Source organism: Nicotiana attenuata, unplaced genomic scaffold (genome assembly GCF_001879085.1).
Source record: "Nicotiana attenuata strain UT unplaced genomic scaffold, NIATTr2, whole genome shotgun sequence".
Taxonomy (NCBI): Eukaryota; Viridiplantae; Streptophyta; class Magnoliopsida; order Solanales; family Solanaceae; genus Nicotiana; species Nicotiana attenuata.
The window spans coordinates 23,318-39,365 of record NW_017670771.1 but is presented as its reverse complement, the minus strand read 5'-3'; the positions used below and the strand labels follow the sequence as shown (position 1 = coordinate 39,365).

The 16,048-nt window shown below is 38.2% G+C and overlaps 1 protein-coding gene across 3 annotated transcripts; it reads left to right on the top strand.

The window, feature by feature from the left end:
- Positions 1-1,318: 1,318 nt before the first annotated feature.
- On the top strand, positions 1,319-14,508 carry LOC109243170. Of its 3 annotated transcripts, XM_019410076.1 has the most exons (11): positions 1,319-1,440; positions 1,616-1,685; positions 6,725-6,769; positions 6,855-7,094; positions 7,185-9,682; positions 9,769-9,911; positions 10,111-12,030; positions 12,184-12,232; positions 12,318-12,565; positions 12,658-12,765; positions 13,674-14,508. In XM_019410076.1, the coding sequence occupies exons 4-11, from the start codon at positions 6,905-6,907 to the stop codon at positions 13,900-13,902; spliced, it is 5,385 nt and encodes a 1,794-aa protein (XP_019265621.1). In that variant the 5' UTR covers positions 1,319-1,440; positions 1,616-1,685; positions 6,725-6,769; positions 6,855-6,904; the 3' UTR covers positions 13,903-14,508. The 3 variants fall into 3 exon arrangements, with proteins under 3 accessions (XP_019265621.1, XP_019265618.1, XP_019265619.1); XM_019410073.1 differs by lacking the exon at positions 1,616-1,685; XM_019410074.1 differs by lacking the exon at positions 1,616-1,685 and having other exon boundaries at positions 6,725-7,094.
- The last annotated feature ends 1,540 nt before the right edge of the window (positions 14,509-16,048 follow it).

Sequence of the window (16,048 nt, the reverse complement as noted above, 5' to 3'; positions counted from 1 at the left end):
AGACACTTCATTGTGGAGATTTTAGAAATCATCGTGCTAACAAATTGCAGCAATTTTTTATCAACGAAAATCATAGATATACCTCTCTTCCAGAAAGAGGCTTCTTTTTATAGTAATAAAAATATGTTTTTGTTTCAACACTAGTAAAATCATGTTTAAAACAAGAAAAAATAAGCTTTGTAAATTAAGTTAGACCTTTGTTAATATATTAACGTTAAATACGTATTCTCAGTAAGCTTATATTGCTCCATAAATTGGTTCATTAATAGAAGCAGAGCTTTAATAATATACTTTATAATAATTGTTTACATTTGACAATGTAATATAATTATACGAAGTTTGAGCAAAAATATTAATCATTGTACTCCGAGTTTAGCATTAAATTAACGATTTAGTCAAACATGTTAAAGCTATAACTCACTGTAACAATTGTTCATAAGATATACAATTCTTTAATTTAATTTAACTTAATTTATGCATAAGTACAAACTATAACCTTTTTAATATGTTTTCATATGTAGCTTCTGAATATTGACTAATATTTAGTTGTTCATGTAACGTTTATTATTGATTGAATCTCTTTCCCTAATTTTGCACGATTTGTTGGAAATACAATTATAAATTCGCATCAAAATAAGGAACACTTTTTATTATTTACCTACTAATGTCCGTTTTAAATTAATTGCATCTTATTGCTATACATTATTTAAAATATCTATAACTAAAAACACACATCTCATCATATCATTGCAAATAAATAATAAACCATTAAAAATAAAATTATTTACATATTTAAGTAACAAATCAAAATTGTCTCCTTTTACCATTTATTTTTCTTCTATAAACATGGCACAAAACATTTTGAGTAACCTTCCTCTCCACATTACCTTATATTCAAAAAAGAAAAAGAAAAGCTCACGTTAGCTATTAGAAAAGAAAAAGGTAACCTATTTTTCTCTTTTTGTCCACTTTTATGATCACGTAAACCACATTTTTGGAGGGAAAATTTTAAAAGACCAAACAATTATTCCTATACTATAAGATGCCATTCGATTGTTCAGAAATTTAAATTGCAAAAATATTTAAAATGTGGGCTCCACCTGCTGCGTCTACGTGTCAGTATGTAATTGGAGAGCTACGCAATTTCTTCCACGAGCCTTTTGAAAATGAGCCAATCGAAACACAACCTCCGAACCTCAAGTTCGGATCCGAACCTAACCGAAGCTTAGCCTCGGTCCGAACCTAACCTCGCTCCACAGTAGTTCGTTGAAAATTTCGCACTATTTTCGATCACTTTATCTCTCTCTCTCTCTCTCTCTCTCCAATCAGCTCGTTTTTTCTCTCTCTTCACAGCTACCATTTCCTATCGTCGATTGAAAAACCCTAGAATTCGAATACTCTAAGGATCCAAGCTCCATTGGTGTCAGCTTCAACATTTGCGTGAGTTTAATTTATGAATTTATCTTTAAATACTATTATAAAACCCTAGTTTTCTCTATGCATGCACCAAATGTTTTGCATTCGATGGACACATTTAGTGCTGGATTTTCGGTGTTTTGAGGCTCTAGTACAGTAAATTTGCAGCTTATGCTACCATTTTGTTCTTAATTGTTAGGTCAATTTGTGTTTTTGTAAATGACAATGGTGTCTGGCCCAGCTTGCACTCAGTTAGATTATTTCACCAGGTACCAGCTACCTCCTAGTAGCAAACATAAGGAGTAACTCTGCCCACTAAGGCTTAGGCAGATGTAAAAAAATCACCTAGCTTTTCTTGTCTTTTCTAGAATTTGAACATTGGTCTCCCATGCTTTTCACTGCATTGACTGCTATGCCACACCCTTGGGTGCTTAAGGAAATCACTATGTATTTATGTTTTTGAGATTTTTTAGATGACGCTAGTAGTTGTAAAATAATTGTTCCTTTTTAACCAAAATGCTCCCCCCCCCCACCCCCACAAAAAAAAAACCTTTTTAGGTTTTTGACAGTGTAATTAGCATTTAGCAATATGTTGCCCCTTCTAACGCAATGTGAATGGGTGCTGATCTGATTTCGGCTCCATTTTTGTAGATTACGTGGGCATTGAATTTGGAATCTGTCTTTTAAATTTCTATGTATAGTTTTATGTTGATTTTGCTTTGGAATTATCATTCTTGGAACAGTATGAGATGGAAGAATACTGATCTGAGAATTCTCAAATGTTCTCCGAATTCTGAATGGTTTTAAAAAAAACTACTCTTTTAGCTAGACAAGAAGTCCGGCAGTGGAATTAGTAGCTAGATTTACTTAGTTTGTTGTGCGAGGACTCGTCTCATCCATTATTTATATCTTCAAGCTACTCTTTTGTGTCTTTACCCCAACCCCCATGAGTTCCACTTTATTCTCTAGTGTGAGCAGAAGTTGTGATAGGAAAAAGACGTAATATATTCTTGTGGATATAACCTTGAAGAGTCAATTAGCACAAGAGGAGGTTGTTTTTGCATCTTGTAACTTTTTGTGTTACCACTAGTCTGGATAAGCATTAAGAAAGGGTATTAAGAGAACATCTTTGTGCAATGCCATTAAAACAATACATAGCACTGTTTAGTATGTTACATGGACAAGGGTGCCGATCTTTAATACAGATTTATCATCACGTATTCACGTAATTGTTAAGATTCGAGAGTGTGGATAGAAGTATGGGTACCTGTGCTGAGATATTGGTAATAGATGCATGCTATTATTTGCACATACATGCACACAGTATATACACAGTTAACATATTAGGAGTAGTAATTAATTGAAAAGCATAGTTATTTATTAGGAGTAGTAATGAATTGAAAAGTCACTAGACCAAACAAGTGTGGATAGTTTCTTTTCACAGTACCTAATATTGCATTCCATTAGTACATCTCACGCAATAGCAACAATGAAACTAAAAACCCAACCAACCAATGCTTCTTGGCTATGGTCGTAAGCAATGCACACCAAGTAAATTGAGCAAATCTGGTGCATATGCCACATGACTGCCAAATCTTGTTGGATAGACACTTGGTGGGGAAGCGGGTTTTGGAAGATTCTTGTAACATAGCTGTAAATTTGATACTCGTTTTCTTGGAATAACTTATGGTTCTTACATTCTTTGCTAGTTGTATTCTTTCCTGTAGATAAGGATTGAGATAGTTATTTGCTTTCAATCCGTTTCAGCATATGTCTAGTAACGGACAGCTGCATATAGAATTAAGCAGAGGTACTGGTAGTTATATTTATGTTATTAGATGTGTGCTTTCACGCTTCAGAAAGCGATTTGGAGTCTTTGAGTTGAGGAAGTAGTTAAATTTAGATTGATCTATGTGAACTTCTTCCAGTAGGAGTTGATGTTTGTCAATTTTTGGAGGAAATGTTTTACTTTCCAATTTAGTGAAGACACTCTGAAGGACTTTTATTGTTCTCTGTTGCTATGTTTGTCGATTTATACATTGTTTAAATTTTTAACCCTGTAATGCGTTGGAGTAAGCTGCATTCTGTTGATTCATATGATTTTTGAAAGTAAAAGAGGTAGCTGGTAACTGCAAAGGGAAGTAAGTTGTTTGATAGATAGTAGAGAGAATTTTTGGTGCAAGGAACAGATAGTTGGGGAGGTGTCACAGCTTGTTGATTTCCTGGAAACTATGTACTGAGAGTTATTTTGTTGAAGTTGTAATTCTCCTTGTTTTGAATTTTTGCAGTACCTTCTTGGTACTAGCTTTAATAAATATCATTTATAGAAAAGAAGAAGTAGCGCGAAGGGATCCTGAAGTTGCTTTCTTTTTGTTAACTCGTGATGATAGCACTGAAGGTCTATGAGAAAAGATTAGTTAGAGACTACCAAAAGGATCCTCAATGTTATTTTGTTTATGTTGTACTTTAATACACCCAAAGGAAAGAACAATTTCATCATTGTTGCCAGTGAAGGTAATCATAGTGTAGGAACGTAGAAGTCTAAAGCTTGACTTTTTGCTTTGCGTTGCTTCTTTTCATGGTTCGTCTTCCCCAAGTTATCAACATCCAGCCAAAGTGGAAACACTTAAAGTGATTTTGTTTTGTGGACATGCAAATGTTTTGGGGAGATGAACATGTGCATTTTACTGAGGTCGAGTCGGTATCATCCTGCCTTTTGTGAGATAACATGTTAGAGAGTTCCACACTCTAGTCTGCTGCCCACGTAAAATAATATATTGATTCTTGTATTATGCTAGTATTAGGAATGCAAAGTTTAATACTGTCAACCAAATACTGCATTAGTTATACAGAGTTTAATACCATCAACCAAATGATGCATTAGTTATGTGAAAATTAATTTTTTCTTATTCAACCAACTAAACGTTATACCACTTATTCCCAGTACAAAAAAATCATTATACTACTTATCTGGAATTTTATGTTGGATTGTTCTTGTTTATTGTGGCCAACCAAGCAACTCCTTTGTGATGCGCTTGACATTTATACACTCCCTCAAACTCAAGGTGATAAACAACCTGAGCTTGCAACTCTAAACTATGAAGTGCTGCTGGAAATACAATTGACTTTGGCAATGAGACAAAACTAACTTAGCAGTGTACCATTGATACCGGTGCTATTGATCACTACTGTGGTATTAGTACCATTTTCTCTTCACTTAACCCATCAACAGCGTGAGAATGCCTTGGCTGTGTTTTGCTGTGAATCCATCAGAATGATTGCATGTCGTGAACTTGACTAAGTTGATAATGACAAACAAGATACTAACAACTTGCTGGCATTCCACACTGCTGACTAAGTAATGGTTTGTCAATGACATGACGCTAATCAGGAATTGACAGGTCAATTGACATAAACGACTAACTTGAGATGGTAGTTGTCATAGATTGATTAGTAGATAAATGTAGAGCTAGACCAATGTTGAGTCCTGACTTGACTGGTTAGTTGATGTGAACTGATAACATTAGTCCTAGACAGATGTGGACCCCAACTTTATTGTTTAGCCAATATGGTCAGAAAATTTGGCATTGCATTGGGCGCTGGCATATGGGAGTGTTGTCTACAGGGTGGAAACAACTTAAATTTGTACAGGATTGGCACAATACCATATGAAAAAAAGAGAAAAAAGGAGAAAAACTTTGTGGATTTGATTATTGACAACAAACAAGAGGACTCATTTTAAAGAACTTTTGAGCTACATGAAATAAGGAATGTTTTTAAGTTTTTGGGATTCCTAATTACTATGACATAATCATTATGAGTGTTCTACACAATTTTTAATTACTCTTAACTTTCAACTGTGACGAAATTTATGATGAACCTGTCGACTTATACAACGACATAATCAATAGAAATTTCTACATAGTATTATTGATGATTCTCTCGACTCTTGACCAGTGTTATCAAAGGCGAAAGCGCAAAAAAACTCTAAGGTTTGTTAGGGCTTTAAGTGCAAAATGCAAATAAAGTGTGGGCTTTAAAGAAGAAAGGCACATATAGAGAAAAACTACAAATATGTATGTGTAGTCTAAGACTAATATCTATAAGCAAAAATATGGACAAAGAAATTGAAGAAAATTCACGATGGTTTAGTGTTGCTTCGTCACGATAATGCTCATTGGCAAGGAAAAGTATGCCTTAGAACCTTGATGACAACACTAAAGCGCTCAACACATTTTGAGCCTCGCTTTTGGGCTTAAGCGCGCTTTGATAACACTGCTCTTGACAGGGAATAAGGACCCTACATAATCATTTTTAGTTGCTAATTAACTACTATTTGTTGGATCCAATTTAACTGCCTTGTTTGCAACAAGCTAGGATCGCTCTGGTGAAGATTCTTCATATTGATTTTCTCAATTGAAATATGCTTGCTTGAAAAAAAAATTGGTGGCCAAGAGCTATAAGTAGGGAAACCAGTATAACAAATCCTAGCTACTACCAATTTGGTCATGTAGTAAGAAGTTCAAGTAGTTCCAATAAAGCATTACAAGCACAAAACATATGTTTGCTCCTAGGAAATCTTGGTGCTTAGGATTCTCAATTCTGATCCAACTGGAGCATATTAGGCATGATTGGGGCACAAGTTAAGATAGTTGAAGAGCCCTGCAACGAATGGTTTATAGGGGTTTTTGATGAGGTGGTAGTGCTATGATGTGGGAGGGGCATACTGTAATATGGGTTTGTGATTAGTAATTGATTGTCCACGCATGGTGAAAACAGCAACAGGGGTCAATATTTTATGGTTCCAGTGGTATTGCGTTTTGTGATAACATTTGGTACTGGGCAAATAAGAAAAATGCATCAACACTAAGATTTTATTCAATAGACCAAAAACCTGTTAGGCTGTCGAACTTGCACATGCAAATCCTAAGGTTGCATGCCCAAAATTTTATGTCGTGTCCACTGTCCAGCGTTGGAGCTGGGATCTTATTTGAATAAAAAATTAGAGCTCCCATTGAATATGAACATCCATAAGTAATTGGTTATGCCCTCTCTTTCATTTTTCTGATAAAGATTATGCCCTCGTTTTCATATTGCTCGTGTAGATGGTATCTTTGTGTTCATATCATATTTACTTATTCATTGAAGTAGTACCATCAAAAGTGTGAACATACAATTATTACTGCATGCCACTTTCTGGTAATCTCAAATAACATCTATTGACAGCTATTGTTTAGCACTGTTGGTAGCAAAAAGCACTATGAGTGTTTCAACTTGACCTAACTACACTTGAATGATCTTCTTGCAGGAGTTTGAGGCAGCCATTCTTAACTTATAAGAGAATAGTGACCAGGTGACTGTCTAAATGCTGGATTGTACATCAGTTGCTATGTGAGGTTGTGAATTAATTGATATTCATTGATATATTTCTATGTTAGTACCCACGTAGCAACATTTAACAATCAAAGGCTTTGGAGTTAAATCATCTATGCCTGGCAACGATGTTGGAGATAGGGTTCACAACTTCTTTGCACAAGACAGCTTGTCACAAGAGCAGCATCATTCCCCAGTAGTGGAGGGAAATTGGCCAGCTCATAGTAACAATCTGTGGGTTGGAAGTCAGAGACAGATAAGTGTACTGACTCCCAACACAAAGAATTACAATTTACAGAACTCTGGTAATTTGACATGTCATGTTTCTCTAAACTATTGTTTGATAGCTATATCTCAGTCTGTTAGTTGTTCTCTTACATTTCCTGCATTTGCAGATAGTGGGAAAGGGCCGAGCAGTTACCCTTTTACTAGCCAGCATGGCTTGAATTTTATGCAATCCACTCCAAGGCCTGAGTTTGCAAAGAGCCAGTCACAAAATCAGCAGGCAAATTTGAATGGTTACATGTATAGCAATCAGTTTCACCAGACAAGGCAGGATGAAGCAAAATTTCTTTCCATCGATACAGGTAATGATCAACGTAGTCTAGCCTCAGGAGGCCTATCTCCTTATGCATCACAGCAAGGAGTAGGTCCAGAGCAGCAGGCAAGAGTACCAGTTCGGTCAGAACCTTCTGAGAGTCCTGCTAGTTTTGATCTTTTTGGTGGTCAGCAAATGAATCGACAGCAATCAAACATGCTGCAGTCTCTGCAGCGGCAGCAGTCTGGGCATAGTGACATGCAGCAAATGCAACTCATGTTGAAGATGCAAGAACTTCAGAGGCAGCACCAACTTCAGCAATTAGATGCCAGGAAGCAAAATACACTAAATCAGGTATCTGGTAGCCATCCCCCTGCATTGGTTCATGACACTACAAATTCTGGTGCATTAAATTATCCTTGGGCAAGTGATCTTGGCAACACAAATTGGTTGCAACGCGGTTCTCCAATCATTCAGGGATGTTCCAATGGACTCAACCCAACCAACATTGGGCAAGCACAACAGTTAATGGGTTTGATTCCTCCATCAGCTGACCAATCTCTATATGGAGTTCCTGTTTCTGGTTCAAGAGGAAGTGTGAACCCATTTTCACAAGTAATTGATAAGCCCACAACGCGTCCAATGCCGACCTTTGATAGTTCATTTCCGGGTAATCAATATGCTGCATTGTCGGATCAAGTCAGTGGGCAGGATGGGACTTTCATTCCTAGACAGAGATCCCAAGGCGGCCATTTTCTAGGACATGCTTCAAGTCAAGCTCTGACTAGCCCGATAAATATGGAGAACCCTCAACAAGCAAATATTATGCAGAACAGTTCAGCTTTCCAGGACTTTTCTCGCAGACAGGGTCTGGCTGTTCCTTCAGAAAACTCACAGGAACTAGCAGGGGCACATGCTTCTTCCTTGCAGAATGAAGTCGGCTTAGATCCTACAGAAGAAAGAATATTGTTTGGTTCAGAGGATAATATATGGGCAGCCTTTGGCAAGAGCCCTGATATGAATGGGGAAGATGGTAATTCATTTGATGGTGCAGGATTATTGAATGGTACTTGGAGTGCACTTATGCATTCTGCTGTTGCAGAAACTTCTAGCAGTGACCTTGGGGTACAGGAGGAATGGAGTGGTTTAAATTTTCACGGTACGGAAATTGCTTCAGAAACTCAGAATTTGATGTATAACAGTGGGAGACATAAAACATCTGCTCCTGAGGGAAAGTTGCCCCCAAACTCATCCTTGAATTCTGTTTCTGTTCAGCCCTCTGATAGCACCAATATGAACAATAACTATTCCGATGTCCAAGGCCACAGGCTCCCATATGAGCCAGGCCAGAGTTTGCATGCCAACTCTTCTCAAAGACTTGTCCAGTCATCGGAGGAAGGAAGCAAGTTGTCAAATTTCGGTCCACGGCAGAAGTCAGTTGTTGAAGTAAGCCAGATGATGTTTGGGAGTGCTTCACATCCTATTGACAGCGAAATAAATGCTAGAAAGATTTCTGGTTCTTTGACACCTGAGATTGGTGGAGCTAGACAACTATGCTACAAATCAGCTGGTTGGAGTGACGTAGGATCAGCAGTGCCCTCTGGAGATGCAGCTTTAAGAGTTTCGAGTGAGAATTCATCAAGTCGTTCCCAGGATGACAATAGGAAGAAATTCATCCAAGCTGAAGTTGTTCAAGGTGGTGTGACATGGAACTCTAACTCTGGCCATAATTCTGCAGTTGATATGGAGCATGCAGGATCATCTATTGCTAATCACCAAGTGAAATCGGAGGTCTTTAACTTGCATAATTCTGGCTCTGCACCCAAGTCAAGTACCATGAGGGGTGGCGAAGAAACCAGTCAACTGCAAAATAATTATCATTCTGATTATTGGAAGAACAATGATTCCTTTGTCAAGTCTACAGTAAGCAAAGCCTCGGGAGCTTTACAGCGTCATGTTACCAAAGACAATCAGGTCTTTCACTCTTCGAGGGGTATTAGTGACGTAGAAGTCAAAATGCATGGGATGCAGAACAGCGATAAGAACTCGAATGACAGCTACCGCTCTAACTTATTCCCTCCTTCTTCTGCTGCGATGAGGGAAAATATCTTGTCAGATGCGAGTGATTCAAGGTGTCTTCCTACTAAGCAGAAGTCGTCTGATCAGGTTGGCCAGAAAAATTCTTGGGTTCGCAAGTTTCAGTATCATCCCATGGGAAACATGGATGAGGATTTGGATCCTGCTTATGACAGGAAACAGCCTAGTCATTCTCAGTCTATGCTGCAGCACAATGCCAATCATGGCCAGTTGGAAGTATTTGGTCAGGTTCCCAAGAGTCAGACAGAAGTGGAAGAGGTGATATATGTGCTTCACATAATACATTTTTTGAATCTTACATATCTTTGGTCATTAAATAAAAGGTAATGTTCCTTAATATACAGGGGCAACCGTCTAATGGTCTGAGAGATGGCAAAGGCTTTAGTGAGGTGCATTCGCGAAGCAGCTTCCATAGTGGTGGATCTACTATGCTTGGGCGCTTCAATAGATCAGATTTATATTCACCAAATACAGCTGCACAAACTAGGTAGTTAATATCCTGATACTCTTAACTATTTACTTAATCATGCTCTTAGGTAAATCTCTAAAGATCATAGAAGAGTTAGAAGTTCTTCTGCTCATTATTCCACATATTTCTTAGTGGCCTTGTTGACTGCCATGTTCTGCTGTAAAAACTGTTCCACTGCAGTTTGTGTTCTATTGTTTGATTGTTTTTCTGGTTGCAGTCCAAACATGCTCCAGCTTCTTCAGAAGGTAGACCAATCAAGTGTGCGTGGTTCTATGACTCAGTGCAGTAATTCTGAACAGCAAGTATCATCTGAGATGCCTGAAGCAGAAAATTCTGATGGGTCTGTCGGTCATCTCCAGCAAAGTCAATCTTCTGCCTCTCAAGGCTTTAGTCTACAACTTGGCCCTCCATCTCAACGGGTATCAGTTCAAAACCATTCTTTGTCATCTCAGAGTATCCAAGCAGCTAGCACTTCACACTCTCGAGCTGCGGAGGAGATCAGAGAGAAGAGTCGGGGGCGGATGCGCCCTCCTCATCTGGGTCAATCCTTGCCTCCTGCTGAACACTCTCTGGAAGAGTTGAAGAATAACAGATCTGGGGTTCCAGGGAGTACATATAATGAAACTTCTTTGTACACGATGCCTGGAAATTTTTCTTCAGCATTTGATTCTAGTTCTGGTTTTCCTTACCTGAGAAGCCCATATCAAAATCCACCTATGGTTAGAGCTACTGGGCAACTCTCAACAAATCAGTCTATAAATGTATCTTTCAATAAACATGGTCCCCTTTCTGCTGAGAAAGGCGAGTCTATCAGAGGACCTGTTAGTGGTCAATCTATACAGCCTTCCGTGCCCGAAGGGGCTGGTGATGTTAAACAGGATAAACCTACTATCTCTGCGGGTACATCTCAGTTAAGTAATGCCAATGATCCCCATGAAAGGCTCTTTGCAAATCAAGTTTCATCTAAGGAGCCAGGGTCAGTTTCTCAGCCTTACTCAACGTCTGGCATCGCTCAACAGGGTGCATCTTCAAAAATGTTCGCTAATATGTGGACAAATTTTCCACCACGGCAGCCCCTTTTTGGTGCTCAATCCAGCAAGGAGTCTTCTCAAATTCACCAGTCGCATCAATTGAGTATTATGGAGTCATCATTGTCTGCTGCTGAGAGGCAAGGTGATCAAGATGCAAATAAGGAACGGAAGTTCACATCTGAGCTTGATACAAGCACAGTGAATATTTTGGGCTCTGTTGAGGGGGAAGAACAGCGAGTGAACGAAAGCCCTTCTCGACAAGTACCATGTCAAAACATTGAACCAGTTCAGATGAATGATTCACAAGATAGAGAACCTGTTGTCAAGAATCTCTCAGAAGGATCCCCTGCAAATTCTGCATCGATGCAGAGAGATATTGAAGCTTTTGGTCGATCTCTGAAACCAAATAACTTCCCTCATCAAAATTATTCCTTACTAAACCAAATGCAGGCCATGAAAAATGTGGAGACTGATCCAAGTGATAGGGCTTTGAAAAGAATGAGGCTATCAGACAGCAATACAGGTCTTCAGCAAATTCCTTCCACTGAATCTAGAATTTTAAGCTTCTCTGAGCAGGAATTACAAAGAAGCTTATCATCACAACAAGGAGGAAAGATGCCTCCTCAGGATATACTTGCATATCGTCAGGATGATGCTCAGAGCAGATCTCACAACAATAGTACAAATCCATTTAAGCCTGAGCATACTCAGATTAGTCCTCAGATGGCACCGTCCTGGTTTAATCAGTATGGAACCTTCAAAAGTGCGCAGATGTTACAGATGTATGAAGCACACAAAGCTGCCTCCATGAAGGCAACTGATCAACCTTTCACCCTTGGAAAGTCTTCCAATGGTTTGCAGACACTTAATTCTATGCAGAAAGTAATACCTGCAGATGCTGATAGAAGTCCGATTGGTAATCTTGGGCCAAGTTCAGCTGCTAGCTCTGCTGCCATTGAAGATTTTTCTTCTCCACAGACGTTGCCACTGAATGTTGGTCAGCATAACCAATTGTTGAAACCCAAGAAGCGGAAACGTGTTACATCTGAACTTATTCCTTGGAACAAAGAAGTTTTACTGGATTCACAGAGCAATCAGACAATCAGGTTCATATTTTGCACAACTTTTATTAAACTCCTTTGCTTGCATGCTGCTTTGCTGCTTTCTCAATGCTTTCTGCTATTCCAATTTGTTTTCATTTGGATTGTCTTAGTTCCAGCTTCAGGTTTGATGATATTTGTTAACTTGTCTATCTGCAGCTTGGCAGAAATAGAGTGGGCCAAATCAACTAATAGGCTTGTTGAAAAGGTATCTTGATTTGCCTATTGTAATCCACTTTTTAAAAATTTGCTTGCTTCATCAGTTCTGAATGCCCATGTTCTTTTAATAACAGGTTGAAGAAGACATTGACTTCACTGAACATGGGCCTCTGAGGCGTAAAGTTAAAAGAAGGCTTATTTTGACCACTCAGCTTATGCAGCAATTATTTCGCGCTCCATCAGCTGCATTTCTTTTTTCAGATGCTAACTCAGAGTATGAGAGTGTGGCTTACTCCGTTTCTAGATTGGCATTGGGGGATGCATGCAGCGTTGTCCCTTGCTCAAATGGGGATTCCAATGCACCTCATTTTTGCAAAGCACCGTAAGTTTGCTAGTTGTTGCATGAGATGTTTCAATCAGGTGTACAACTTTGTCTGTCTGTGCCCTAATAGCATGTTTTATGTATTTTCATAGGCTTCATGACAAGGCCAGAACACCGGAGAGAAATGATAATCATACGTTTGCCAAAGCTGTGGAAGAGTTCACGGCAAGAACAAGGATACTGGAAGCTGACTTTTCGAGGTAATGCTTCATGATTGGCTTACACCATTACAATATACGAGTTTGTAGAATTGTACACTAGACCTCTTGTCATTTTACCTTTGGGGGCTGGTGGGAGGGGAAGGAAAGGAAACTTGGTGGACCCCCCTCGCCCCCCCCAAAAAAAAAAAATCAAAACAAAAAAAAAGTTCGATAAAAATAGAGATGCCTTGCCTTGTGGTAGTTGAATAGGTTAACTTTTCTGCTATAATATCAATATTGGAAAAGATAGGTTCAGGTTTTCTAATACAATGACTTCTCTGCGTTATACAAGATTATCAGATCTTTGGTTGCTTTGGGCTATTCCAGCATGTTTGTTCTCTTCACTTTCTGGATTATTTTCTTGAGCTACATATCTTCTGCAAAGAAATGTCTCATTTTCGTACGACTCCTGTCCTAGTACTATGAGTATTTTAGAATGTAGCCTGCCAAGTTGCAGAGAAACTACATTTAATGCTAAATTTTAGTCATGGAACTGCAGACTTCAGTTCCGCGATCAACCAAATGTGGTTTTACTGGGTAACTCGGGGGCATTGTTTGGATTCTTATATGGTCTTTTCGCTTCTGTTAGCACATTTTGGAATATTTGATGCTAAAGGTCTTTAATCACCATTCCCACTCTGAAAATACAAGGATAGAAGTGCTAAGCCGAGTAAATGATCCAAAGAAAAGCAAGTAGCAATTGATTTATTTCAGAAAAATTCAACACTGTTATAGTCTTTAACAGCTGCTCCATAATGGTTTTCTGTTAATTCCTCGGCGTCCGTTTCATTTCTTACGTGTTACACTTGTGTTTAGAATCTATCTTCTTTACTAAATCAGTTTGTACCTGACAATATACAAGGTAATTCCACATAATAATCTCTTTTATTCGTTCTTCTCTGATGCAGACTGGACAAGAGAGCATCAATATTAGATGCGATAGTGGAAGGCCAGGATATTGAGAAGTTCTCTGTCATCTATCGGTTTGCGAAGTTCCATGGTCGGGTGCAATCTGATGGTGTTGAGACCCCATCTTCATTAGATGCACGTAGCCATAAACCTTTGGCACAGAGATATGTCACTGCACTTCCAATGCCAAAAAATCTTCCTAGTATGGTACAGTGTCTTTCACTATGATCATAAATGAGTTGATTTTCCTCATGTTCTGGTGGTAAATCTACTACCTCTACTTCTCTAAGAAGTTATGGTGCTAAATATGCACTGGCACTAGCAACAACAGAAATTGATGGGCACTGAATTGTCACCTCAAATGTAATGTAGGCTGTCCAATCTTTTACATGTTGGCCACTAATGTCTTATCAAGAAATATGATTCATTTTGTGTACATCTCTTCAAATTTGTAGGGAGGGAGAGAAAGGACATGGGGGCTTCATTTTTTGCCTTCAGTAGAGAAAATATATTAGGAGATGTCTGTATATAGTTAGTCATCAGTGTTATATGTGTTACACTTTCTCTCACGAATTTGTGAAGGTAATCATAATTGCTTTAGTCAGGTCTGGGGTAATTCAGACATCTTGCGGTAAATATCATGCCCAGGCTTTTCCTGAACTCCGAATCATTTGGAGATTTACTAGAATTTTTAGCTGGGAGCTGTCTTGAGAATTTAATCAGCTGTCTCGTGAAAATGATATTCTTAGTACAGCTTCGTTATAATTAACTCTCTTGTACAGACCTTGTGAGTTACAACAACTTGGGATTTGGCTCAATCTTGGCTTCCTGTTATTGATGTGATGTTAGAGTGTAAATGTAGAAAGATGTTAGCTTGCGAGTTAAATACCCCATCTTCTAATATAGGAGTTACATCTCATATTCTGCTTGGTGAAGCAATTATCCGACTTGTCAGATTGACAATTTGAAATCCAAGATAAAACTTAATCATAGATGACATATCTCACTATAAGCCTCCTGTTGTGCCTTTGTATCTCTTTCTTTTACCCAGTTGTAATGATTTCCTGCCAACTAGTTGTAGTACATCTCTGCACCAAGCAAAAACCGAGAAATGGAGACTCATGGATTTTTCTGCCCCTTGGAAAGAAGCAGCCTACCTTTTTCTGCTAAAAAACAGGAATTATAGAACTGCTAGCCTCTGTATATTTGCTTTCAATTCACAGATTTGGAAGTGCGTTATTTTGTCAATAGCTTATATAATCATATGGATAGCATCATCTTGTCTGGTTTGCCCTTGTCCGATAGTTGCTTCAACAAGCAAATACAGTAATCAGCAATCACTATCCTTCTCCCCCACCCCCAAGTTAATTGCCTCTTTAATTGCCTGGAAGATAGGAATAACACTGTAAGTTGATCTTCTTTGACTGCTCTAGACCCAAATCATATTGACACGTTTACATAGAATTGAGACGAAAGATGCTTTGTATGGAGATAATTATTTTTCACTCTCTAACCAAGTAACGCAAACTATTTTCAGAGAATGAGACCTCGTTTGGATTGGCTTATTTTAAGTGGTTTTAAGCCATTTTGTAATGTTTGGATAAAGTAATAAAGTATTTTAAACACTTATTTTTAAGCTAAAATGATTCAAAAAAAGCCGAAAGCCAAAAGCTAGAATTTCACGTATGACTTATGCTTAAAAATCACTTAAAATAAGCTCATTCAAATGGGTTCTAAGTCATTTTTCCGGAAAATATTAGTCTGTGATCTTAAAAGCTTGAGCATCAGCTCAGCTGTGCCTAAGGATGGACACTTGACATCATTTCTATCTCCTTGTTCCAATTTGGTCTACGATATTGATGCTAAATAGTTCTAGTCTTCATCTGAATGTATAAATGCCATCAAATTGAAAAAGGCTTTTAAGGGAAATATTAAGAGCCCGTTTGGCTTAGCTGATTTAGAGTAGCTGATAAGCATTAGATGTTGAAAAGCACAAGTGCTGAAACTGATTTAAAAAATAAGCAGTTACGTGTTTGGATAAAAGTGCTGAAATTAATAATAAGCAGCTGAAAAACTAGGTATACGGAGAGTTTTGTTTTAAAAAGAAGTATTTTAGGATAAAATAGTAAATATGTTGGTCAAACCTAAAGTGCTTATAAGCTGAAATTTGATAAGTTGGGGGAGACTAAGAGGGTGTTTGGCTAAGCTTATAAGCTGGTCAAACTGGCTTATAAGCACTTTTTGGCTTATCTACGCGTTTGGTAAAATTAAAAGTGCTTATAAGTTAAGTGCTTATAAGCCAAAAATAAGCCAAAAGCCATAAGTTGGTCTCCCCCAACTTATCAAATTTCAGCTTATAAGCACTTTAAGTTTG